The sequence below is a fragment of the Gymnoscopelus microlampas genome, assembly GCF_963454915.1.
Source record: "Gymnoscopelus microlampas genome assembly, chromosome: 2".
Classification (NCBI taxonomy): domain Eukaryota; kingdom Metazoa; phylum Chordata; class Actinopteri; order Myctophiformes; family Myctophidae; genus Gymnoscopelus; species Gymnoscopelus microlampas.
In genome coordinates this window covers 59,930,606-59,956,097 of record NC_139939.1, presented here as the reverse complement: position 1 = coordinate 59,956,097, position 25,492 = coordinate 59,930,606, and the positions used below count along the sequence as shown (strand labels likewise).

The following is a 25,492-nucleotide window of genomic DNA, read 5'->3' as shown; positions in this document are numbered from 1 at the left end:
AAATGTCTGTGCACGCCACTGCCAGCCACTGAGGAGAACCGGGCAGAACAATGATGGTCTCCCTCACACCCTACCTCCCTCACAGAGCTTACTCAGATGATAAGGTTAATAAGGTTTTTTTTCTCCTCCAGGAGTTGAGCAAGTCGTCGTTCAGCAACGCGCCACACGCCAGCTCCGCCTCCAACAGCCTCGGCACCGCCCCCTCCTGGCAGCAGGTCACCACTAGCTCCGCCTCCTCAGCCTCTAACTCCGCCCCCAACCCGGCCACCAACGGAACGCTGCTGAAAACAACCCCGCCCACCACCGGTGTCATGTTACCCGGAGGATTCACCCTGATGTCAGGTCTGTCTGTCTGTCTGTCTGTCTGTCTGTCTGTCTGTCTGTCTGTCTGTCTGTCTGTGTGTCTGTCTGTCTGTGTGTCTGTCTGTCTGTCTGTGTGTCTGTCTGTCTGTCTGTCTGTCTGTCTGTCTGTCTGTCTGTCTGTCTGTTACTGTCTGTGTGTCTGTCTGTCTGTCTGTCTGTCTGTCTGTTACTGTCTGTGTGTCTGTCTGTCTGTCTGTCTGTCTGTCTGTCTGTCTGTCTGTCTGTCTGTCTGTCTGTCTGTCTGTCTGTCTGTCTGTCTGTCTGTCTGTTACTGTCTGCCTGTGTGTCTGTCTGTTACTGTCTGTGTGTCTGTCTGTCTGTCTGTCTGTCTGTCTGTCTGTCTGTCTGTCTGTCTGTCTGTTACTGTCTGTCTGTCTGTCTGTCTGTCTGTCTGTCTGTCTGTCTGTCTGTCTGTCTGTCTGTTACTGTCTGTGTGTCTGTCTGTCTGTGTGTCTGTCTGTCTGTCTGTCTGTCTGTCTCTCTGTCTGTCTGTCTGTTACTGTCTGTGTGTCTGTCTGTCTGTCTGTCTGTCTGTCTGTCTGTCTGTCTGTCTGTCTGTCTGTCTGTTACTGTCTGTCTGTCTGTCTGTCTGTTACTGTCTGTCTGTCTGTCTGTCTGTCTGTCTGTCTGTCTGTCTGTCTGTCTGTCTGTCTGTCTGTTACTGTCTGTCTGTCTGTCTGTCTGTCTGTCTGTTACTGTCTGTCTGTCTGTCTGTCTGTTACTGTCTGTCTGTCTGTCTGTCTGTCTGTCTGTCTGTCTGTTACTGTCTGTCTGTCTGTCTGTCTGTCTGTTACTGTCTGTCTGTCTGTCTGTCTGTGTGTCTTTGTGTCTGTCTGTCTGTCTGTCTGTCTGTCTGTCTGTCTGTCTGTGTGTCTGTGTGTGTGTCTGTCTGTCTGTTACTGTCTGTCTGTCTGTCTGTCTGTCTGTGTGTCTGTGTGTCTGTCTGTCTGTCTGTCTGTGTGTCTGTCTGTCTGTCTGTCTGTCTGTCTGTCTGTCTGTCTGTCTGTCTGTCTGTTACTGTCTGTGTGTCTGTCTGTCTGTGTGTCTGTCTGTCTGTCTGTCTGTCTGTCTGTCTGTCTGTCTGTTACTGTCTGTGTGTCTGTCTGTCTGTCTGTCTGTTAGTCTGTCTGTTACTGTCTGTGTGTCTGTCTGTCTGTGTGTCTGTCTGTCTGTCTGTCTGTCTGTTACTGTCTGTCTGTCTGTCTGTCTGTCTGTCTGTCTGTCTGTTACTGTCTGTCTGTCTGTCTGTTACTGCCTGTCTGTTAAGGTTGGGCGATATGCCAAAATATTTCTATCGGTCATCGCCGGCCCAAAAATCGCCGACTGACGATATATTGGTGACTGATGATATATTGGTATAAAAGCAATAATGTGAGAACAGCTCCCATGCAGTCGTTTAAGCTCGAGTTATACTTCGCCGCACAGCGGGTCACGTGTCAAAAATAGCAGATCTACAAGCTCACAACGCGTCGCGGACATGAGGCATTGTGAGCTTGTAGATCTGCTATTTTCACCGCACGACCCCGTCGTACGACAGAGTATACATTGGGCTGTAACACGTCTGTGTCGGGTCAATGAAGACGAGATGAGACGACATGACTGTATCTCTGCTGCCATGATGCACCTCTCTCTCTCTCTCTCTCTCTCTCTCTCTCTCTCTGACCAAACGTTTAGACAACAAAGAATTGTAAATCAAGTGTAAATCACTTCCATAGGATATTCTTTTAGGACTAAAGATAAGATCACAGGCTGGGCCGCTAGGAGATGAAGTGTCAGTTGAAGCAGAGAAGCCTACCTCAGTTTGCAGCAACGATGTGGTGAAACACATTACATTACATTACAGTCATTTAGCAGACGCTTTTATCCAAAGAGACTTACAATAAGTGCATTCAACATAGGTAGGGAATGAAACTACTAATCACCAGAAGTCTGAAGTGCATTCTCTTCTAAAACAAGCAACTAAGAGTATACCTAGTGCTAAGGTAAAGGTGAAATATATCAGCTACCTATTTTATTAAACAGATGAGACACAATAGCAAAATCAAATGAGCACGAGCTAAAACAAATAAGTGTATCGACTAAACAAGATCCAATAAAACAATACAACAATAAAACAAGAGTTCATACAACTAGTTAACAACAAGTAGGCCAGGCAAAGAGGAAGGGTAGTGTTTCCTGAAGAGGTGGGTTTTTAGTCTGCGGTGAAAGACGGGCAGTGACTCTGCTGTCCTGACATCAGTGACTATGCTGTCCTGACATCAGTGACTCTGCTGTCCTGACATCAGTGACTCTGCTGTCCTGACATCAGTGACTCTGCTGTCCTGACATCAGTGACTCTGCTGTCCTGACATCAGTGACTCTGCTGTCCTGACATCAGTGTCTCTGCTGTCCTGACATCAGTGACTATGCTGTCCTGACATCAGTGACTCTGCTGTCCTGACATCAGTGACTCTGCTGTCCTGACATCAGTGTCTCTGCTGTCCTGACATCAGTGACTCTGCTGTCCTGACATCAGTGTCTCTGCTGTCCTGACATCAGTGACTCTGCTGTCCTGACATCAGTGTCTCTGCTGTCCTGACATCAGTGACTCTGCTGTCCTGACATCAGTGTCTCTGCTGTCCTGACATCAGTGTCTCTGCTGTCCTGACATCAGTGTCTCTGCTGTCCTGACATCAGTGGGAAGTTCATTCCACCACTGTGGAGCCAGAACAGAAAAAAGTTGTGACCGTGTAGATCGGCCAGAAGGACCCTTGAGTGACGAGGCAATCAGCCGCCCCGAGGTGGCAGACCCAAGTGGTCGGGCAGGAGTGTAGGCATCGACCATAGCCCGGAGGTACACCCATCCAGGTTCACTTTTTTTATATTCGGACAAATAATAAATGGTGGTGCTGCGGGATAAATCACCCGTTTGGGCCGTCCTCCCCTGTAACTAAAGGGACTTGCAGTGCGCGTCGGGTCGCAAGTGAACTCACATTTCAAATCACATTGATTGACTGACAGGTTTGTTGTTTTCTCATGCTACCTTCCCCCTGGGGAAGAGATGCATCCGTTTTTTTTAGTCATTTACTGTGTCACATGTATTTATACTCTGATGTGGATGCCATTTATGTTTTTTATGGTGATGTAAATGGTAGAACTGGTAACTTAGAGGACTATGTGAGGGAAATTGATGAGGTGCCAATAAGAGGGGGGACGACACACGTTACTGCGTCATCAAGCTTGCAAATGCACAGCGAGGAGGATTTGCAGAAACTGGAGCTTTAGTTTCAATTTCGTTTTTATATAAAACTATTTATACAGCTATCATCAAACGCACAGTAGCTGATAAACAGACAACTAGGAAAACAAAAGCTGTTCCCTCTCTCCTCTGCTCCATTCAGTAGCCTGCTGCAGTGGTTCTCAAACTTTTTCATGTCAAGGACCCCCAAATTGACACTTATTAGCCCGCGGACCCCCCATTTGAAAAGATATGCCAAGGACCCCCATAAGAGAAGATCTTTACGGCTCTAGCAGTGATACTCAACCATTTTAATTTCAGGGACCCCCAGTTTGACATGCATTAGAGGCTACGGACCCCCATTTAATGGCATTTCTATCACTGGGACCGCAATTTATATTGTAAAATCTATGTTAATGTAACTCTGAGAGTGTACAAATGAAACCAAATGGTTGTACTCTCTCAGAGTTACAGACACAAAAGGGTCCATTTTGTTCCTATCCATCATTTGGCTGGGGACCCCCTGGAACCCCCTCAAGTACCCCTGGGGGTCCCCGGACCCCACTTTGAGAACCAATGGCCTACTCTACCTACTGGGGAGGGGACTGGGTTTTGTAGCCTAGACTCGTCAGAAATAATCACAACCAGAGCGCATGCCTTCATCATCAATCATTATTAGAACGGCCCAAATGGATTAACATTTCGTGCACGCTTTATATTGCGCTTTACATTTAATTTGGCTATATTTGAAGAGTTTAATTCTGGAGGAGGCAGACCATTAGGATCCATTTATTTTGCTAAATAAAATGTCAAATATCGTCCGAAAAATCGCCTAATAAAAAATGAACAATCGCTCAACCTTACTGTCTGTCTGTCTGTCTGTCTATTTTTGCTATTTATAATGGAATCCTGAAAAGTAACATTTTCATTTCATTTCAAATGCATTTAGTTATACTTCTGTTAACTTTATGAACTTAAATACAAATACATTGGACATAAAAAAGACAATAGAATGTTAATACTATTCATTAAGCTACTAATATAGACTGAAGTCATTAAAACGGGTCATGTTTGCATGTTAGAAATCATAACAGCTGAAATAAATAATATATCACTATTCTGTGTGTGTGTGTGTGTGTGTGTGTGTGTGTGTGTGTGTGTGTGTGTGTGTGTGTGTGTGTGTGTGTGTGTGTGTGTGTGTGTGTGTGTGTGTGTGTGTGTGTGTGTGTGTGTTATGGACGTGTGTGTGTGTGTGTGTGTGTGTGTGTAGGTCAGCTGCAGGGTCACCCCACCATGACCCTACAGGCCACCCTACCGTCAGGCTCCGCCCACCAGCCGTCCCAGCATGCAACGCTGCTGCGCCTACCGGCCACCGTCTCACTCACAGGTGAGACACACACACACACACACACACGCGCACGCGCACGCACACGCACACGCGCACACACACACACACACACACACACACACACACACACACACACACACACACACACACACACACACACTTAAATATTGTATTTAATTGTGTCATGTGTGGTCTATAGCAGTGGTTCTCAAACCTTTTCATGTCAAGGACCCCCACATTGACACTTATTAGCCCGCGGACCCCCCATTTCAAAAGATATGCCAGGGACCCCCATAAGAGAAGGTTTTTTTACGGCTCTAGCAGTGATTCTCAACCATTTTAATTTCAAGGACCCCCAGTTTGACATGCATTAGGGCTACAGACCCCCATTTAATGGCATTTATATCACTTGGACCGCAATTTATATTGTAAAATCAATGTTAATTTAACTCTGAGAGTGTACAAATGGAACGGTTCCATTTGTACACTCTCAGAGTTACAGACCCATAAGGGTCCATTTGGTTCCTGTCCATCATTTAGCTGGGGACCCCCTGGAACTCCCTCAAGGACCCCTGGGGGTCCCCGGACCCCACTTTGAGAACCAATGCTTTAGGACATTTAGTATACATTTTGTGTTTTTATTTCCATAATAGGGCTGGACCACACACAGACACATGACATCATCAACATGTGACGGACATTGTCCCTCCTGAGTGAAAGATGAACTGTTTCTAAAATAAATGAAATATATTTCACTTTTTAGTGATAGAGGACAATTATAATGTATTAACACATGTTTAGCTCATTAGCCAGGGATACTTTTAAAAACTACATGAAATGTAATATCATTTTAACACAGAAAACAAGTATTGATGGAGTGTGTGTGTGTGTGTGTGTGTGTGTGTGTGTGTGTGTGTGTGTGTGTGTGTGTGTGTGTGTGTTTGTGTGTGTGTGTGTGCGTGTGCGCGCGTGTGCAGGCGGACCGCAGCACCTTCAGGCCATTCAGGTACAGACCAGCCACGCCTTGACCAATCAGAACAGCTCTGAGCTGGCCCATAGCTCCGCCTCCACAGGTAAACTACATCACCTGTACTAATTGACAACAGTGTGATCAGTGTGCCAGGTTCATTGCCTTGGAATAAAATATTATTATAATATATCTCCTCCCCTCCTTCTCCAGTCATCGCCCCCTCCTCCTCTTCTTCGGTGGTTTACCCAGGAGGTACGACTGTCATGTATGCCACGCCCACTTCCTCCCTGACAGACGGAGGCCTGACGCTGCTCAACGCCTTCCCCCCCCACGGCCACGCCCACAACCACGAAACCACAGGTACACACACACACACACACACACACACACACACACACACACACACACACACACACACACACACACACACACACACACAGGTAAACACATATGAATGCATACGTTTTTGATTGAATAGGTTATTAGACAGAGAATGAAGGACAGTCAGACATTAAGGCTCAAAGGATAACACAACAAAGTCCTGGGGACTTGTTTCCATTGTGGTCCTGTGTATTCAATTCATCAACACATCATCAACAGATATAAAACACTATGATGTACAAAGGAGGAAAAGACGGGCAGTGAATGAGCTCCTTTCTATCAACCAACGCTTTTCATCATAGTTTTAGTCGACGGAATCATCTCATTCAGTGAATCATCTCATTGAGTGAATCATCTCATTCAGTGAATCATCTCATTCAGTGAATCATCTCATTGAGTGAATCATCTCATTGAGTGAATCATCTCATTCAGTGAATCATCTCATTCAGTGAATCATCTCATTCAGTGAATCATCTCATTCAGTGAATCATCTCATTCAGTGAATCATCTCATTGATAATGACGCCAATGACGTGTTTCACGTGTTTTTGAAAAATAAAATAAAAAAATGTTCAGAACCCAAGATATCATCATTTGAAGATTTGCTGCTCCATTCACTTCTTGTTTAACTTATTACTGATAAAGGCTGTATCTCGGCTCGTAAGCACTGTTTTTTTTACAATGAATTTTGGCTGTGGCACTCAGAGCCAAACTGCCATAAATAAGCCGGGCACTGAATGAGTTAATGTGTAATGTTGTGCGTTAAGGATCAGTCTCCCAGGTGTTAATTAATGTTGTGTAATGTTGTGTTATTATTGTGTGTGTGTGTGTGTGTGTGTGTGTGTGTGTGTGTGTGTGTGTGTGTGTGTGTGTGTGTGTGTGTGTGTGTGTGTGTGTGTGTGTGTGTGTGTGTGTGTGTGTGTGTGTGTGTGTGTGTGTGTGTGTAGGATCAGTGTCTCAGGTGTTCCTGACATCACTTCCTCCAGTCACTCAGATTCCAGTGTCTGCTGTTCAGCTGCATTCTGTAAGTACACACACTCTGCACCCGGGGCCCCTAGGGCACAGCAGGGGGCCCGGGGCCCCTAGGGCACAGCAGGGGGTCCGGGGCCCCTAGGGCACAGCAGGGGGTCCGGGGCCCCTAGGGCACAGCAGGGGGTCCGGGGCCCCTAGGGCACAGCAGGGGGGCCGGGGCCCCTAGGGCACAGCAGGGGGGCCGGGGCCCCTAGGGCACAGCAGGGGGTCTGGGGCCCCTAGGGCAGTGGTTCTCATAGTGGTTCCCCCATGTCTAATATGTTGTTCCAGGGACCCCCCAGAAGCAAATATCTGAGTTAAAAATGTTGTCTTTAAACTATATATAATTGTATTCAACGATTTGTGCAAATCTTCTCGATCTTTCAAAAATATCAGATCTACAAGATCTGTTTGAATAGCCAAAGTATACAATAATGGTTGTAACGCCCGAGTCCTATACTTGGGTGCTACTTTTAAGTGTAGTGTCAGAGTCCTATACTTCTGGCACTACACTGGTTGCCGAGGGAGTTCTGACGTGTTCCATATACAAACTGATGTCCACAAGTGTCCGTTGAGTTAATAAACAAACGTTTTATTCTTACTAACCTTTGTGCCAATCACTCCAGCATACAGTAAATAATAACATAAATAAATAAACAGTCAAACGCACACAGACCTCCAGCTGTCATGTAACACAGTCGAAAACTGTTTGCCTCTGTCACTGGCAACACCTGCTGCTGATTACAGCCCTGTTAAATACTGTTAATTACCCAGGCTGTTAAATACCCAGGCTGTTAAATACCCAGGCTGTTAAATACCCAGGCTGTTAAATACCCAGGCTGTTAAATACCCAGGCTGTTAAATACCCAGGCTGTTAATTACCCAGGCTGTTAAATACCCAGGCTGTTAAATACCCAGGCTGTTAATTACCCAGGCTGTTAAATACCCAGGCTGTTAAATACCCAGGCTGTTAAATACCCAGGCTGTTAATTACCCAGGCTGTTAAATACCTAGGCTGTTAATTACCCAGGCTGTTAAATACCCAGGCTGTTAAATACCCAGGCTGTTAAATACCCAGGCTGTTAATTACCCAGGCTGTTAAATACCTAGGCTGTTAATTACCCAGGCTGTTAAATACCCAGGCTGTTAATTACCCAGGCTGTTAAATACCCAGGCTGTTAATTACCCAGGCTGTTAAATACCCAGGCTGTTAAATACCCAGGCTGTTAAATACCCAGGCTGTTAATTACCCAGGCTGTTAAATACCCAGGCTGTTAAATACCCAGGCTGTTAAATACCCAGGCTGTTAAATACCCAGGCTGTTAAATACCCAGGCTGTTAAATACCCAGGCTGTTAATTACCCAGGCTGTTAAATACCCAGGCTGTTAAATACCCAGGCTGTTAAATACCCAGGCTGTTAATTACCCAGGCTGTTAAATACCTAGGCTGTTAATTACCCAGGCTGTTAAATACCCAGGCTGTTAAATACCCAGGCTGTTAAATACCCAGGCTGTTAATTACCCAGGCTGTTAAATACCTAGGCTGTTAATTACCCAGGCTGTTAAATACCCAGGCTGTTAAATACCCAGGCTGTTAATTACCCAGGCTGTTAAATACCTAGGCTGTTAATTACCCAGGCTGTTAAATACCCAGGCTGTTAAATACCCAGGCTGTTAAATACCCAGGCTGTTAAATACCCAGGCTGTTAATTACCCAGGCTGTTAAATACCCAGGCTGTTAATTACCCAGGCTGTTAAATACCCAGGCTGTTAAATACCCAGGCTGTTAAATACCAGGCTGTTAAATACCCAGGCTGTTAAATACCTAGGCTGTTAAATACCCAGGCTGTTAAATACCCAGGCTGTTAAATACCCAGGCTGTTAAATACCCAGGCTGTTAAATACCCAGGCTGTTAAATACCCAGGCTGTTAAATACCCAGGCTGTTAAATACCCAGGCTGTTAAATACCTAGGCTGTTAATTACCCAGGCTGTTAAATACCCAGGCTGTTAAATACCTAGGCTGTTAAATACCCTGGCTGTTAAATACCCTGGCTGTTAAATACCCAGGCTGTTAAATACCCAGGCTGTTAAATACCCTGGCTGTTAAATACCCTGGCTGTTAAATACCCAGGCTGTTAAATACCCAGGCTGTTAAATACCCAGGCTGTTAAATACCCAGGCTGTTAAATACCTAGGCTGTTAAATACCTAGGCTGTTAATTACCCAGGCTGTTAAATACCTAGGCTGTTAATTACCCAGGCTGTTAAATACCCAGGCTGTTAAATACCTAGGCTGTTAATTACCCAGGCTGTTAAATACCCAGGCTGTTAAATACCCAGGCTGTTAATTACCCAGGCTGTTAAATACCCAGGCTGTTAATTACCCAGGCTGTTAAATACCCAGGCTGTTAAATACCCAGGCTGTTAATTACCCAGGCTGTTAAATACCTAGGCTGTTAATTACCCAGGCTGTTAAATACCCAGGCTGTTAAATACCCAGGCTGTTAAATACCCAGGCTGTTAAATACCTAGGCTGTTAAATACCCAGGCTGTTAATTACCCAGGCTGTTAAATACCCAGGCTGTTAAATACCCAGGCTGTTAATTACCCAGGCTGTTAAATACCTAGGCTGTTAAATACCCAGGCTGTTAATTACCCAGGCTGTTAAATACCCAGGCTGTTAAATACCCAGGCTGTTAAATACCCAGGCTGTTAAATACCAGGCTGTTAAATACCCAGGCTGTTAAATACCTAGGCTGTTAAATACCCAGGCTGTTAAATACCCAGGCTGTTAAATACCCAGGCTGTTAAATACCCAGGCTGTTAAATACCCAGGCTGTTAAATACCCAGGCTGTTAAATACCTAGGCTGTTAAATACCTAGGCAACTTGTCCTTGACCAAGCCCTGCAGTGACATCATCAATTAATAAGCAATTAACAAGCAATCAGATATATGGCTCAAATGGCTCTTACAATGGTTATAAGTTATTTAGCTGGGGACCCCCTGGTACCCTGCCAAGGACCCTTGGGTTATTGTCTCCGCCAGGCCGAAAGGCATGGCGAGAGAGTATGTTTTACCCTCCGTCCGTCCGTCCGTGTGTCCTTGTGTGTGTGTCCGTGTGTTAGCAGCTAATCTCCGGCACTGTTGGCATCCAGGGAGTGTGTGTGCACAGTTTCGCAGCGAAACTGTGCACACACACTCCCTGGATGCCAATTCAGAACCTCTGCCTCAAATTCTTCACATGGGCCTGTTATAGCGCCACCTGGAGGGCGATTTGTGCAAAACCCATTTTTTAGCGGCGCTAGCCGCTCTATACCTGACCTGACCTGACCTGATTTTATCCAAACGTCATGCAAATCAGTACACAGTATCTCTATAGTCATGTGATCAACACGGATCTGTCCGATTCCCCATATTCCATCCTCATTGGCTAAGGTTCGCTTCCACAATTTGCAGGATTGGTCCGTTTTGAACAAAATGCCTCAAATCATGAACGCAGCTTGCGATTTCCGTGAAATTTCACAAACACATTCCCACTAGGCCGAGGAAGAAATGCCACCCTTTTCACATTGGCCTGTTATAGCGCCACCAGCAGGTCTAATTTAGCAAAACACATTTTTGGAACAAAATGCCTCAAATCATGAATGCAGTGTCTGATTGCCATGAAAGGCCTAAGAATAAATGGCACCCTTTTCACATTGGCCTGTTATTGCGCCACCTGGAGGCTACAATAACGTACCTGACCTGGCGGAGACCTGTGCTCCGAGGAGCACTTTTTCTATTTTTTCTATTTTTATTTTTTTTATTTTTTTACATGCAGTGATAATAATGTAAAAACAGAAGTATTTGTTTGCATTTGCATTTTCCCCCCCATATATTTTCAGAATAAAAAAGAGCCATATATGGTAATGTGAGCCAGAGCAAGTGAGCGGAGCGGAGCGACGCGATTTTAACGTGAGCGCGGAGCTGGTTATAAAAAGGTTGGAGCGCTACTCAGAGCGAGGACCGCCTCCCGCTCCAGGCCGCCCTCGCGGGGGCCGCGCACCGAATGTTTGAGCATGCCCGGTCGCACGGACTCAGAGACACACACATGCAGCAGTGCACAGCGCACCGAGATGTCATTAGAATTTCTACTTTCTTTTTCTTTTCTTTTTTTTACTGTTGAGCGACCCGGTTTGAGCGGAGCGTGGAGCGAGATTTGCGCAAATCAACGTGAGCGAGGAGCGACGGGGAGCGGAGCGCGGGGGGAGTCGACGTGAGCGAATAGCGAGCGTGAAACCAGCCCCCTGGAGCGCCGAGCGGCATTTCCACCCGCTCAGCTCAATTCAATTCAATTCAATTTTATTAAAGTGTCAAATCACAACAAGTTGTCTCAAGACACTTTACATGTAGAGAAGAGACCCGACATCCCACCCTGAACAAGCAATTTTTGCGACAGTGGCAACAAAAAACTCCCTCTTAACTGGAAGAAACGTCAGGCAGACCCTAGGCTCTAGGGCGGGGGCCTTCTGCCTCGACCGTGTCGGGGGAAAGAAGAGAGAGAGAGACAGAGACAGAGACAGAGACAGAGACAGAGAGAGATACAGTGCAGGTAGTAACAGTAACAATAGTAGCACATATAATAGTGTAATATATGATATATATCCGCTCCGCTCACGTGCTCTGATGTGAGCCCAACATGGTGTATGGTGACATTCATATGTGCCGTACATAAGGGCTTTGCTTATGTCATCACGCTGTACGTTAGCGTCTGACTGGAAGTCAATCAAATGAGGCTTTCAGGGACTTTTTGACACGAGAAAACACAAACCTCCCTGTGACCGCGGGTCTGCTCTAAACGTGTGAAAAACACCTTTTTTTAAATTATTGTCTCCGCCAGGCCGAAGGCATGGTGGAGAGTATGTTTTCGTTTGATTTCCTTTGGTTCCACCAAGCTAACATTGGTCAAGCTTCACGTGACACGTGACAATATGTTGAAAGGGTGTGCTTTGATTGGCTAGCGAGACGCATGACGAAATACATACCTATAAATAGGTGAGTCACTTCGAAACATTGCATTGCATGTTTCGAAGTGACATCAGTGCCATCAGCCAAGCTAACATGTTCTAATCCTTAGATGTTCTAATCTAAGAATCAGAACATTTCTAGAAAACTATGGTTAAAGATAGGGTAAGTGATTTCCTTTGGTTGAAATAGCACAGGTCTGCTGGCGGAGACTTGTGCTCCGAGGAGCACCTTTTCTAGTTTCATTATGTTTTTAACACGATGTCTGTGCTGTCCAGCTGCTCTCATACCGCACGTATAGTTATACTCTTATTAATGTGGCACTGCCATTACGTATGATAATCCTATTGTTGTTACTGTTATAACTGTGTTATTAACATCACACTACTGACATTAATACTGTAAACACTGTTATTAACATTATGTTACTGTTATAACTGTGTTATTATCATCACACTACTGACATTAATACTGTAAACACTGTTATTAACATTATGTTACTGTTATAACTGTGTTATTAACATCACAATACTGACATTAATACTGTAAACACTGTTATTAACATTATGTTACTGTTATAACTGTGTTATTAACATCACAATACTGACATTAATACTGTAAACACTGTTATTAACATTATGTTACTGTTGTACCGTCTTTATACTACTGTTAACATTATACTACATGTATTAATACTGTTGCTGTACTGTGTAGCTACACTACACAGGTTTTTACACTACTGTAGTTACACTACACAGTACAGTGTACTGAGTCAAACTAAATGTAATGCCTCAACAACTACAATTCAAAGTGCTTGTCTATTGATTGATTATTTTGAGGGGGTCCCCAGTTCTGATATGATTATTTTGAGGGGGTCCCCAGTTCTGATATGATTATTTTGAGGGGGTCCCCAGTTCTGATATGATTATTTTGAGGGGGTCCCCAGTTCTAATATGATTATTGTTAAAATATTATTTAGGCGGGTGCATATATGAAAAAAAAGCACCTAACCCAAAACAAATTGCATCAAAACGTTTTTCAACTGTTTCTTGCAGCATTAGGTGTCCTGAATAACATACTAAATGTTTACCAAAGTTTGACCACTGGAAAGATGTTATTTTCAAGATGGTGTCCAAGATGGCCAAAAGATATTTAAAAGAACCTAACTACTTCATTATTTATCCTAGACAGGTACTTTTTGTGTCTAACCCCATGTTTGGGGGACGAGTGCTCATAGGCAGTTAAAGAGAATGGGGCTGGTCGGCCCCTGTGGTGGTAGTTCTAAGACATACATGGGCAACTGGCGGACCGGGGGCCACATGCGGCCCCCACCTTCACTTAATGCGGCCCGCAGGTTAATATCGGAATACTGATATATTATTGATTTCAGCTGTTACAATTGCAAACATGACCCGCTTTAATTACTACTACTACTACTACTATATTAGTAGTAGCTTAAATGACTAGTATTACAATTATTGTCTTTTTTATGTCCAATGTATTTGTATTTAAGTTCATAAAGTTAACATAAGTATAATTAAATGCATTTGAAATTAAATAAAAATGTTACTTTTCAGGATTCCAATAAAAAAATAGCAATCTGAATTCCAATTCAAAAATAGCAAAAATAGCCGATCTACAAGCTCAAAACGCATCGCAGCGCGACGCGTTTTGAGCTTGTAGATCGGCTATTTTTGCTATTTTTATGTGACAGGCCCGACAGTATATGCAATGTGGCCCTCTGGAGTGAGTGTGGAAATATAGTGGCCCTCTCCATCATCAAAGTTGCCCACCCCTGTTCTAAGACCTCCACGTTGTGCATCGTGATAGCCAAATTCCAATATTCAAGTGTTCATCCTCAAGTCCTCCACTCCCTGCCTTATAGCCCTGCCTGGAGGCAAGGAGCGTCATTTTGAAGTGACAGCAATTATGACGTGTCACACAGTTGGATTGCTGGACTATTCCGGAGCTCTGAGGGTTGTCATGTGGAGGAGGAGAAATTATACGCCACGCATTTCAACGAAGACAGTTCCGCAAATGATACATGAAAGATATACTTGTATCTTTACCAGATTTCACTCCAAGTGGATTGGACTCGTGATTGGGCATAGTTAGTGAGGAGGGACCCCCCCCATAGTGGTGGTTGTAAGACCTCCACATGGTGCATGACTGTGTGTCAGGCAGACAGGGGTGTCCCTAAGTCGGACTGGCTCACAGGAGAGTCGGTGTCTGGTTGGTGGCTGACCATTAATATTCCCAGGGGTCTCCAGTGACTTATCATTATGGCTCAGAGCGTCCTCTCCCCTCTCCAGAACAAAACATTGAGTCTGACCATTAGGTGTCTACAGAAAGCAATGCTTGTTTGTTGCATAGCAGCAGGGACACAGCGTAGAGGTCGGTTAGATTGGGATTCTATGGGGAGACTGGAGCCCAGGGCGTCATGGGCTGTCCCCTATATGTACCTTCTTGCTGTTAAAATTATCCAGAAAAAAAGATCAAAGTTCAAGGTTATTGCCAGCAGTACGAATCACAAAATAAAAGACATGTGAAATGAATTGTGCACTAAAACCCCCACAACTATTATAATCTCAGGAATAAGGAGATGTCTGTGACAAGCACATTTGAACCCTCTCCGCACCACACTCCTCCACCACCCCTGCCTAAACACCCAAGACAGTACACTATATACATGTTGTGATACTGTTAGCTCTGTACTGTGCACATCCTCTCCAGGCCCATAACGGGCCATTTCTCTCCACTGTAATATTTGAGAATTTGGCCAATTTGCTATTAAAAAGGTCTTAACCCATTGAGTGCCATTCACGTGTTTCACGTGTTTTACCGCTATGGTGCAACGTGCCAATCACGTGTTTCGCGTGTTTTTGAAAAAAATAGTAAAACATGTTCAGAACTCAAGATATCATCATCTGAAGATTTGCAGCTCCATCCACTCCTTGTTTAACTTAGAACTGAAAAAGGCTGTATCTCGCTTCCTAAGCACTTTTTTTTTACATTGAAAAAAAAAATCGCACTGGACAGAAATAGACAGACTTTATAAATGTGCAGATACCATGTACACTTATACTGTATGTCGGGTTGTTTACTCTTGAGTGAGAAAACAATGTTGCACATTAAGCTAAGCATCTGGGGGGCCCCTGGGGGTCCTGACCCCCAGTTTGGGAACCACTGCCCTAAGGGACTAGGATTATTATCGTATTTTTGAGCAGACACCTTCACAGACAACAAAGTGAAGAAACTTCTCTGTAAGGAATTTCTTCCAAGATGTAACATGTGTGTAACATTCCAGTCTATCACTTACAGCCATGTTTTTACACATGTCACAGTACCACCCAGTAATAATGAATTTAATCCTTATTGGTATCAAATAAATCCCCTGAAAGCTTCAACAGAATGTGAATTACATGTATAGGTTATGAATTCACCAATCCTGGGCATTATGGCATGTAGAAAAGGGAGAAATGTCCAATTTCATTGTTAAATATGCTTATAACCATGCTTACAACCAATTGCTTTATCATTGTACTTGTAATCACTTGACTTGGTCCGGTTTTGGTAAAGTTTTGATACGTTATACTACAAGAAACCATTGAAAAACCTTTTGTTGCAATTTGTTTTGGGTCGAATCATATCTGCACCCGCCTAATTATTTTGGGGGGAAATAGTTATAACATAAGGAAACACCTTTTATATTTGATGGAGGACTGCCCCCTGGTGGTGATATATAGTGGGGCATGTAGTTGGTTTGCTTGTCAGGTAGGGTATGAATGTCTGGTAGGTTATGAATGTGGTAGGGTATGAATGTCTGGTAAGGTATGAATGAAAAGTGGAATTTGTCTGGAAGTACTGTTTGAAAGGGTCTGGGAGATGGATGATATTATGTCTTGTAGGTGAAAATACATGTTTGAAGGATATTTATATTGAAGATGGTTGAAAATAAACTGCACTTGAGCAGGAAACCGGGTTCAAATCCGGGATAAGGAGGACAGTTACATAGTGCAGCTTTAAATGTATAGTAGGATATACATTTGTTTATGAACCGCAATACTGGACCGTGGGCGTTTGGATCATCGCTTCCGGCTCGCTTTCAGAACCGTTAATATCTTTACCGATATGGAAACCCGTCGGCAAAACAAATACTTTGAATGGCCTCTGGGGGCACCCTACCGCGATCCCGTTTAGAGACCGGACGTCGGCCCGTTCACTCGCCTTCAGCCCCGCCTCTTCCTGTGGTGTACGTCCTTCAGCCCCTCCTCTTCCTGTGGTGCGTCTTTGTTTTCATTCCTACGAACAACAAACTCCACACGTTGTAGCGACAGTCGTCGACCGATTCAGCTGCTCTGTCGAGAGAGATGACATCTTTACTAACCATCCATTGGTCAGATTAATCATCTCTCCGGACTACGGGAAGTAGTGAGCTATGTATGGGCCAATCACAGCTCAACGGTTCTTCCCGGCTATGGGACGTAGTGAGTGGAACGTTATAGGCCTGCATCTTGGTTTTTGCTCGATTCTTTTTTGGAACGCTTTTCTTCATAACGTGTTTGCTGACAACTTTGTCGTCGGATGACGTTCATGTCATTCAGACATAAGCGGTAAGTTAAACATACTAGCTACGTAGTTGAACTTAAATGATGCTAATTGGGAAGCTAGCAGCTAACAGCTAGCACTAGCAGCTAGGTCATTAAGCACTGTAACATTACGGCGACGCAACAAGCTAACGTTAGCCTAACGCCTTGCTGTATGTAGCGTTCTTGCTGTTAACCCATTAAGACCTGGAACTGTGTCATTTTTAGATTTGAGCTAAAAGCATTATTTTACACTTTGGGCTATTCAAAAATAGCAGATCTACAAGCTCATAGCGCGGCACCGAGTGCCGCGCTATGAGCTTGTAGATCTGCTATTTTTGAAAATTCGTGAAAATGTGTGAAAATCTTTGAATATATATATTTTTAAAGCGAACATTTTTAACTCAAATCTTTGCTTCTGGGGGGTCCCTGGAACAAGATATTTTGATGAGGGTCCGCGGCCAAATACATATCATTTTGGGGGTCCTTGACATGAAAAAGTTTGAGCACCACTGATGTAGAAACAAACGTTTTTCAGAAAACTGTTGGGATTTAGGAGACATGTAGAATCGGCTTCAGGTCTCAATGGGTTAACGTTGACATTAACTAGCGATGGGTGGCTATGAGTCCGTAGCTATTGCATGGTGTTAATGCATGTTGTTGTTGTTATGATTATTATGAAGGCGTTGTCATGGGACGGCACGTTGTTTTTCAGCACGGGAGGGCCGCGGGAGAGGAAGACGCCTTCAGGGAGAAGTTTGCCGATCTGGGAGGACTGAAGAAGAAGAGAAGAAGAAAACAGGGTGAGTGAAACCTCATTTAAAGTCACTGTCAAGATGTGGAACCGGATGAAACGTAGAGGAACCGGAGTCGGTTCCGTCACGTTTTTTTTTAAACGACTCTGGGTTTTATCTATGCTGTCAGAGCTGGTACTGTATACTGTATACCAGGGTTCCCCAATAGGCGGCCCGCGGGCCATTGTACGGCCCGCGACAACTCCTGGCATAAAAAATATAATATATATATTTTTTTTTTTAAATAATCAAATTCACACACACTTACAAATTGTGCGTAAAAATGATAACAGACCCCCCTAAAAAGCACTACACAAGAACCCCAGGCCTAAAATAACAAACCATTTTATTTTGTTGTTTAGCTAGATTAGAGGGGGGAAAAAAATCGAAATAAAGTTGACAAAAACAGAAATCAAAATCCACCCAAAACCGCGAAATTTTCGCCCAAAACCCGGCCAAAACCTAAAGAAAAAAAATCGCCCGAATGCAGCACGCGCGCTCGCACACGGGCGCGAGGGTACCGGCCCTCAGCTTGGCACCCGAGACAGAATTTGGCCCTTGGGGAACGAACCCTGCTGTATACTGTATACTGTATACATACTGTAATGTATGTGGACTTTACGTCTGCTTTACAATTACAATACCAGAGGTTCTTAAGAACAATTAGAAGCATGAACAAGGTGTCAGAAGGGGAATGAAAATACATTCTTTAACACATTGAGTGCCAGAGGTTTTTTAAAACCGGGTACAGCCAGTGCCAGTGTTTTTAACGATTTTCTTACCTTTTCAAGTAGTCACAGAATATTTTCCGCACACTAAAACCCCTGTCTAGCCCTTGTAGTTTTTTCTCCTCGCATTTCCCATGTTAACATAAACGGTCAGAACTCAAACATGGCGGCTCCGTTTGACACGTGGTCTGCACTAGTAGACACAGGGACATGTGCACGTTGTTTCGGCAAAAATACATAATTACACAATACGCGTAAAACACAGGAGCCGAGATACAGAATATTTCCCAAATACTTTAACCAGGAAGTGAATGGAGCAGTACATCTATGGAACACGTTATCTATGGTTCTGTATGGAGAAAACAAATAAAAAATGACATTATTATTTTACTTTTTTTTTTCAAAATTAAGTTTTTGGCACTCAACGTTTGGACTTGGCACTCAGTGTGTTAAACACGTGTGTGTGTGTGTGTGTGTGTGTGTGTGTGTGTGTGTGTGTGTGTGTGTGTGTGTGTGTGTGTGTGTGTGTGTGTGTGTGTGTGTGTGTGTGTGTGTGTGTGTGTGTGTGTGTGTGTGTGTGTGTGTGTGTGTGTGTGTGTGTGTGGTTGTTGGCCAGCGTCCGCCGACACCAAGAAGAGAAGCTGGGTGACGGAGCAGCTGCTGCCCGTGACGGACCCTGACGGTGTGACCCCACCCCCCTCCTCCTCCACGGAGACCCCACCCCCCTCCTCCACCTCTCCACAGACCGGGGGGGGGAGGGGGGGGGTCTCCGCAGAGAAGACCACCTTCCACCGGAGTGCCATCAGGCTGGGTCTGAGCCGAGGCAGCTCCATGGGCTGGGTGGTGGTGAAGGACGCGCAGGACCACACATGACCACTAGGGGGGAGGGGAGCGAGAGCAGCTCTATGGGCCTGTGGGCAAAGGAAGGGAAATTAAGCCATTATTAAGACAGGGAACGCGTCATTCTCTTGTCTCATTTTTACAATTTTTTGGGCTGTTAAAAAATATCAGATCTACAAGCTCATAGCTATGAGCTTGTAGATCGTGTGGCGCGCGCCATGACGCTCATGGGTGGCTAACTGGCACCGGAAAGTTCTATGGAAATACACCCGCACTCAATGAGAGTCAGCTGGACCAGCTTATGAACAAACACTGTTTATGAACGATTGCGACCTTTGTCATAGAATCGTTTCAGGAATACCAAAGAAGACATACTGTAGCGCAGTGGTTCTCAAACCTTTTTCATGTCAAGGACCCCCAAATTGACACTTATTAGCCCGCGGACCCCCATTTGAAAAAAGATATGCCCAGGACCCCCATAAGAGAAGATTTTTACGGCTCTAGCAGTGATTCTCAACCATTTTAATTTGAAGGACCCCCAGTTTGACATGCGTTAGGGCTACGGACCCCCATTTAATGGCATTTCTATCTCTGGGACCCCAACTTATATTATAAAATCAATGTTAATTTAACTCTGAGAGTGTACAAATGGAACCAAATGGACCCGTTAGGGTCCATTTGTACACTCTCAGAGTTACAGACCCGTATGGGTCCATTTGGTTCACTATCCATCATTTAGCTGGGGACCCCCTGGAACTACCTCAAGGACCCCTGGACCCCACTTTGAGAACCAATGCTGTAGCGTATTCACAGGTCGTTTTGTGATCACTGTTTTTTTTTTCGATGTGCACGGTACGTAGTTTTAATGAGGCGTCTAAACAGCGGCAGGTATCGTTTCAGCTTCGGTTAGTATCGCGAGATTTAATTTTGCCAGACTGGCAACGATGGACGGTCCCGCCATACTTTGGCACGTTCATAAAACGTACTTTGTGCTCTTTTAGATTCCTCTATAAAATTACAAGAGTGTTACACATCGAAAAGAAACACGGCAGAAAAACAACGCGTGATGCGTCTTCTTCTGTTCTCCTGGGCCCAATGTGTTCATAAAGGTTGTTCAGAAATAGTGTTTTGTTCATAAGCTTTGGTCCACATGGCTCTCATTGACTGCCATGTATTCTATATATAAATAGTGTTTTGTTCATAAGCTTTGGTCCACATGGCTCTCATTGACTGCCATGTATTCTATATATAAATAGTGTTCTGTTCATAAGCTTTGGTCCACATGGCTCTCATTGACTGCCATGAATTCTATATATAAATAGTGTTTTGTTCATAAGCTTTGGTCCACATGGCTCTCATTGACTGCCATGTATTCTATATATAAATAGTGTTCTGTTCATAAGCTTTGGTCCACATGGCTCTCATTGACTGCCATGAATTCTATATATAAATAGTGTTTTGTTCATAAGCTTTGGTCCACATGGCTCTCATTGACTGCCATGTATTCTATATATAAATAGTGTTTTGTTCATAAGCTTTGGTCCACATGGCTCTCATTGACTGCCATGAATTCTATATATAAATAGTGTTTTGTTCATAAGCTTTGGTCCACATGGCTCTCATTGACTGCCATGTATTCTATATATAAATAGTGTTTTGTTCATAAGCTTTGGTCCACATGGCTCTCATTGACTGCCATGTATTCTATATATAAATAGTGTTTTGTTCATAAGCTTTGGTCCACATGGCTCTCATTGACTGCCATGAATTCCATCGAACTACCGGCTGCAGTTTTTGCCACCCAGTGCGATCGATCGAATCGGTCGCACTTCGAATTGAATCCCTGGGTAGAGAAAAAGACGTCGGTGTCCTTTCCTTCATTTACCTTCCTTGGGGGGCTGGGTGGTGAAGGACAACACAGGACAACCGTTCATGAGACTTTTTTTTTTCATTTATTATTTTTATGAGGTATACTTTTTTTTATTTATTTCGAAAAAGGACAAAACAGGAATTCATCTCAATGGCCTAACAGAAGCAGAAACATGTTTTTTTTCCATCCGTATTCGAGGGGGGGGGGGGGGGGGGTGGGGGGTACTTTAGCCAAAAATAGCCGATTACAAGCTCACCTCGCAATGCGACGCGAGCTTGTAGATCAGCTATTGTTGTGGAAGAGATGGTTGGTGTGGATTAGAAAAGAACACATTTATTTAAAAGAGCGTGAGATAAAAATGTTAATTAGCAAATACAGCTGTTTCTGAGTTGAGACCGAAAGGGTCAGGGAGTCAAAGGTCAGCCTCTTAGCCACAAAATGAAAATAAATATTAGATATTGTTGCTGTCGGGGCGGACGACTTGTGTTTCCATATTTATTTATTTTATTTATTTTTTCATAAATTAACGCCCTGTTTTTTTTTTTACTTTGTCATATGACAATATTTTGGTTTATATATTTTGGACAATAAGTGTAATGAAAATAACAGATTTACAAGCTCGACCCGCAGCCACGTGTGACGTGTTGTGATCTGGTAAATTTAGCAAATATCTGATTTGACTTGAATTTTTTTTTGTATTGTTTAAACTTCTTTTTATTTATTTTTTCATGTGAAACCATGACGGGGATTAAAGGGCAAGTCCACTGTGGTAGAGGTTTGGGTTGTGCAGTTACCTTGCCATGATGGAACTGCAAAGGTGGACAAGAAATATACTATATATATAGAAATATATTATATATATATATAATAATTGCTCCATTGATTAGAAATTGATAATTCAACATTGACTTATATTGTACGGTAAAACAGATCTCTAAGTCACTCTTTTAGCACATAAACAAACACAAACAAAGCTGATTCAGACAATATAAACATCACCAAAGCCACTACTGTTAGTTTTTTTTATATAAATGTCCTGCTGATTTTGCCATTTTCATTAGGAAGAAAACCTGGATTGGATCCGTGGATCCAGATCTTCAAATAGTAAAACATTTTAACATTTTTATTTAAAAAATAAAACAAACAGCAGTGGGTTTGGTGATGTTCTTGTCTTAATCAGCTTTGTTTGTGTTCGTTTATGAGCTTAAAGAGTGACTTTGAGAGCTGTTTTACCGTACAATATAAGTCAATGAGGAGCATGTTTAGAATGATCAATTTCTAATCAATGGAGCAATTATTTTACATTTCTCGTCCACATTTGGAGTTACATCATGGCGAGGTAACTACACAACCCAAACCTCTACCGCAGTGGACTAGCTCTTTAACCACTTAAAGGGATAGTTCACTCAAAACATGACTTATTTTCTTTCAATTACACACTTCATAAAGCCTTGACTTCATGGGGATTAGTATATATTTGTTGCATTCCTGAGCCAATCATTTGATGAGCGGTGGAGTCTCCTACTGACCAATAACCCGGTCATCAGATTATTGTCTCAGGAATGCAAGAAAAACAAAAAAATCTCCTTGAAATCAAGCCTTCATGGGGTTGAGTAATTGTGAAAAAATAAGATTTGTTTTTGGTGAACTTCTCCTTTAAACCCCATAATGTTGTTGAGCGGAGTGCCTCAGGATTCTATACTAGTGCCTTTTCTGTTTTCTGATCTTGTCGATCTGATATTTTCAGCTCAAGGTTTAAGTCATTAAGGGAGCCAGTAGCCTCCACCGGAAATGTGAATTATTCAATTAAAGGTATAATTCACCCAAAAAAAAACTACATTTTTCTCCCTCCTATCAATTACTCTTCCCACTCTCTAGGTCAGGGGTCTTCAACAGGGGGTCCGGGACCCCTAGGGGGTCCTCAGAGGCACTACAGGGGGTCCACCAAATCATTGTGTGATAGGAACTTTGTTTTTTACATTTGAACTTGAACCCTAGCATCCCTATTCTAAGGACAACTTTAGCCGAAAATAGACGATCTTCAAGCTCGCTGCGAGGCGTTGTGAGCTTTATAGATCGGCTATTTTTGGCAAAGAGAGGTGGAAAAAGAGCAGACTAAGTACAGAGTGAAAGTATTGACGGTTTAAGTGGTTATAAATGTCTGAAAATACACATGAATGGAGTGGGAAGAGTAATTGAGTAATAATCCAATATTGACAAAAACAACAACATAATATCTCCATTTATTCAAGCCTTCATGGGGTAATGGGGGGGGGGGGGGTAATGGAGTAATGGAGTTATTGCTAGAAAATAAGTCATTTTTTGGGTGAATTCATCATGGTTTTGGTGTCGGCTGATATTCTTCTTTTTTTTTTTACAAAAAAAGCAATACTGGTCAAATGGGTAACTGTAAAATCCCCATATATATATTTTGAGCCAATAGTTTTATTTTATTGAATTTTATGATATTTATGTTTGAATGTGAAGCTGTTTGAGAAAAAAAGCCTTTTTGTGACGATTAAAAGGCTGCAGAATTAATCAGTGTTTTTTTGGTAGTTTTTTTCAAAAGGGAAACAAAACCTGTTGAACAAATAAAAGAGTGAAAACAAAATGTACGTCTTTTATTACAGTTACCGTGTTAAATAAAAGTCTTTTATTACAGTTACCATGTTAAATAAAAGTCTTTTATTACAATTACCGTGTTAAATAAAAGTCTTTTATTTCAGTTACCATGTTAAATAAAAGTATTTTATTACAGTTACCATGTTAAATAAAAGTCTTTTACAGTTACCATGTTGAGGCTAATATGTGCGTCATTATAGGCCTAATAAATGAGCTTCTATAAGAATGCACCGTGTTTGTTTTTGTTTTCCTTCGGCGTCCGGAATCACATTTACTGTAAAACAGGTGTAAAGGTAAAACAGGTGAACAGGTGTAAAGGTAAACCCGACTGGAAACATAATAATGATAATGAGTCTTTATTATAAACACAAAACTACAAAATAATTTAACACTTTAAGACCTGAAGGTGATTCTACTAAATGTCTGCTAAATCCCAACAGTATTCTGAAAAAAAAACATGTTTCTATATCAGTGGTGCTCAAACCTTTTCATGTCAAGGATCCCCAACATGATATGAATTTTGGCCGCCGACCCCCATCTAAAAACATGTTGTTCCAGGGACCCCCATCTCAAAACATGTTGTTCCAGGGACCCCCATCTCAAAACATGTTGTTCCAGGGACCCCCATCTCAAAACATGTTGTTCCAGGGACCCCCATTTCAAAACATGTTGTTCCAGGGACCCCCATCTCAAAACATGTTGTTCCAGGGACCCCCATCTCAAAACATGTTGTTCCAGGGACCCCCATCTCAAAACACAACGACCCCCATCTCAAAACATGTTGTTCCAGGGACCCCCATCTCAAAACATGTTGTTCCAGGGACCCCCATCTCAAAACATGTTGTTCCAGGGACCCCCATCTCAAAACATGTTGTTCCAGGGACCCCCCATGAAGCAAAGATTTGAGTTAAAAATGGTTTGGCTTTTTAGCTCAAATAAAAAAGTGACACAGATGCGTCCCAGGTCTTAATGGGTTAACACAAAGCGACCAAGATAATACATGATACCATTTAACCCTTTAAGACCGGGAAAGCATCAAGCTCATGGCGCAGCACTTGTAGATCTGCTATTTTTTTTTTTGCAATTTGTCCGATTCTACAAACAGTTTTTTTAATAATCTATTGTTACTATAATATCAGTGGTTCTCAAACTTTTTCATGTCAAGGACCCCCAAAATTATATGTATTTGGCCTCGGACCCCCTCTCAAAATCTTTTGCTCCAGGGACCCCCATGAAGCAAAGATTTGAGTTAAAAATGTTCGCTTTAAAAAAACATATTATATTCAAAGATTTGCACACATTCTCACGATTTCTCAAAAATAGCAGATCTACAAGCTTGTAGCTTGTAGATCTGCTATTTTTGAATAGCCAACGTATTAATATTAAATAATGGTTACAGCTCAAATCTACAAATGTCCTAACAGTTTTCTGGAAAAAAAACTATTTTGCTACCGGTATATCAGTTTAGCTTTTTTCATGTCAAAGACCCCCCAAATGATATGTATTTGGCTGCAGACCCCATGAATCATCTCACAATATGTTGTTCCAGGGACAACATATAGAGGGTATGCGCATGCTTAAAGTGAATGGCAAAGCGACTGGCAAAGTGAGTTTAACATTGTTTAATGTTGTTTAATACAATCAGATATGACTTTTCTGTTTGGATGCATGGGCTGTCAAGGCCACAAAGTATTTCTTTGACACTCAGTAGGCATTCCTGCATAACTTCCGGGTTTGATGATGATGTCACACGCATA

At 43.0% G+C, this 25,492-nt stretch overlaps 1 protein-coding gene across 2 annotated transcripts in view; it reads left to right on the top strand.

The window, feature by feature from the left end:
- The window catches only part of LOC311033638 (serum response factor-like), a 38,065-nt gene that overhangs the window by 9,905 nt on the left and 2,668 nt on the right, over positions 1–25,492 (top strand). Inside the window, exons 5-11 of one of the 2 annotated variants that reach the window (XM_084041232.1) lie at positions 132–342; positions 4,851–4,967; positions 5,906–6,001; positions 6,109–6,258; positions 7,226–7,302; positions 17,597–17,684; positions 19,020–19,842. In XM_084041232.1, coding sequence (XP_083897358.1) covers positions 132–342; positions 4,851–4,967; positions 5,906–6,001; positions 6,109–6,258; positions 7,226–7,302; positions 17,597–17,684; positions 19,020–19,276 — 996 coding nt within the window. In that variant the 3' untranslated portion in view covers positions 19,277–19,842. Of the gene's footprint in view, positions 1–131; positions 343–4,850; positions 4,968–5,905; positions 6,002–6,108; positions 6,259–7,225; positions 7,303–17,596; positions 17,685–19,019; positions 19,843–25,492 lie in introns of those variants that run through there. The other variant, XM_084041233.1, reaches the window with a different exon arrangement.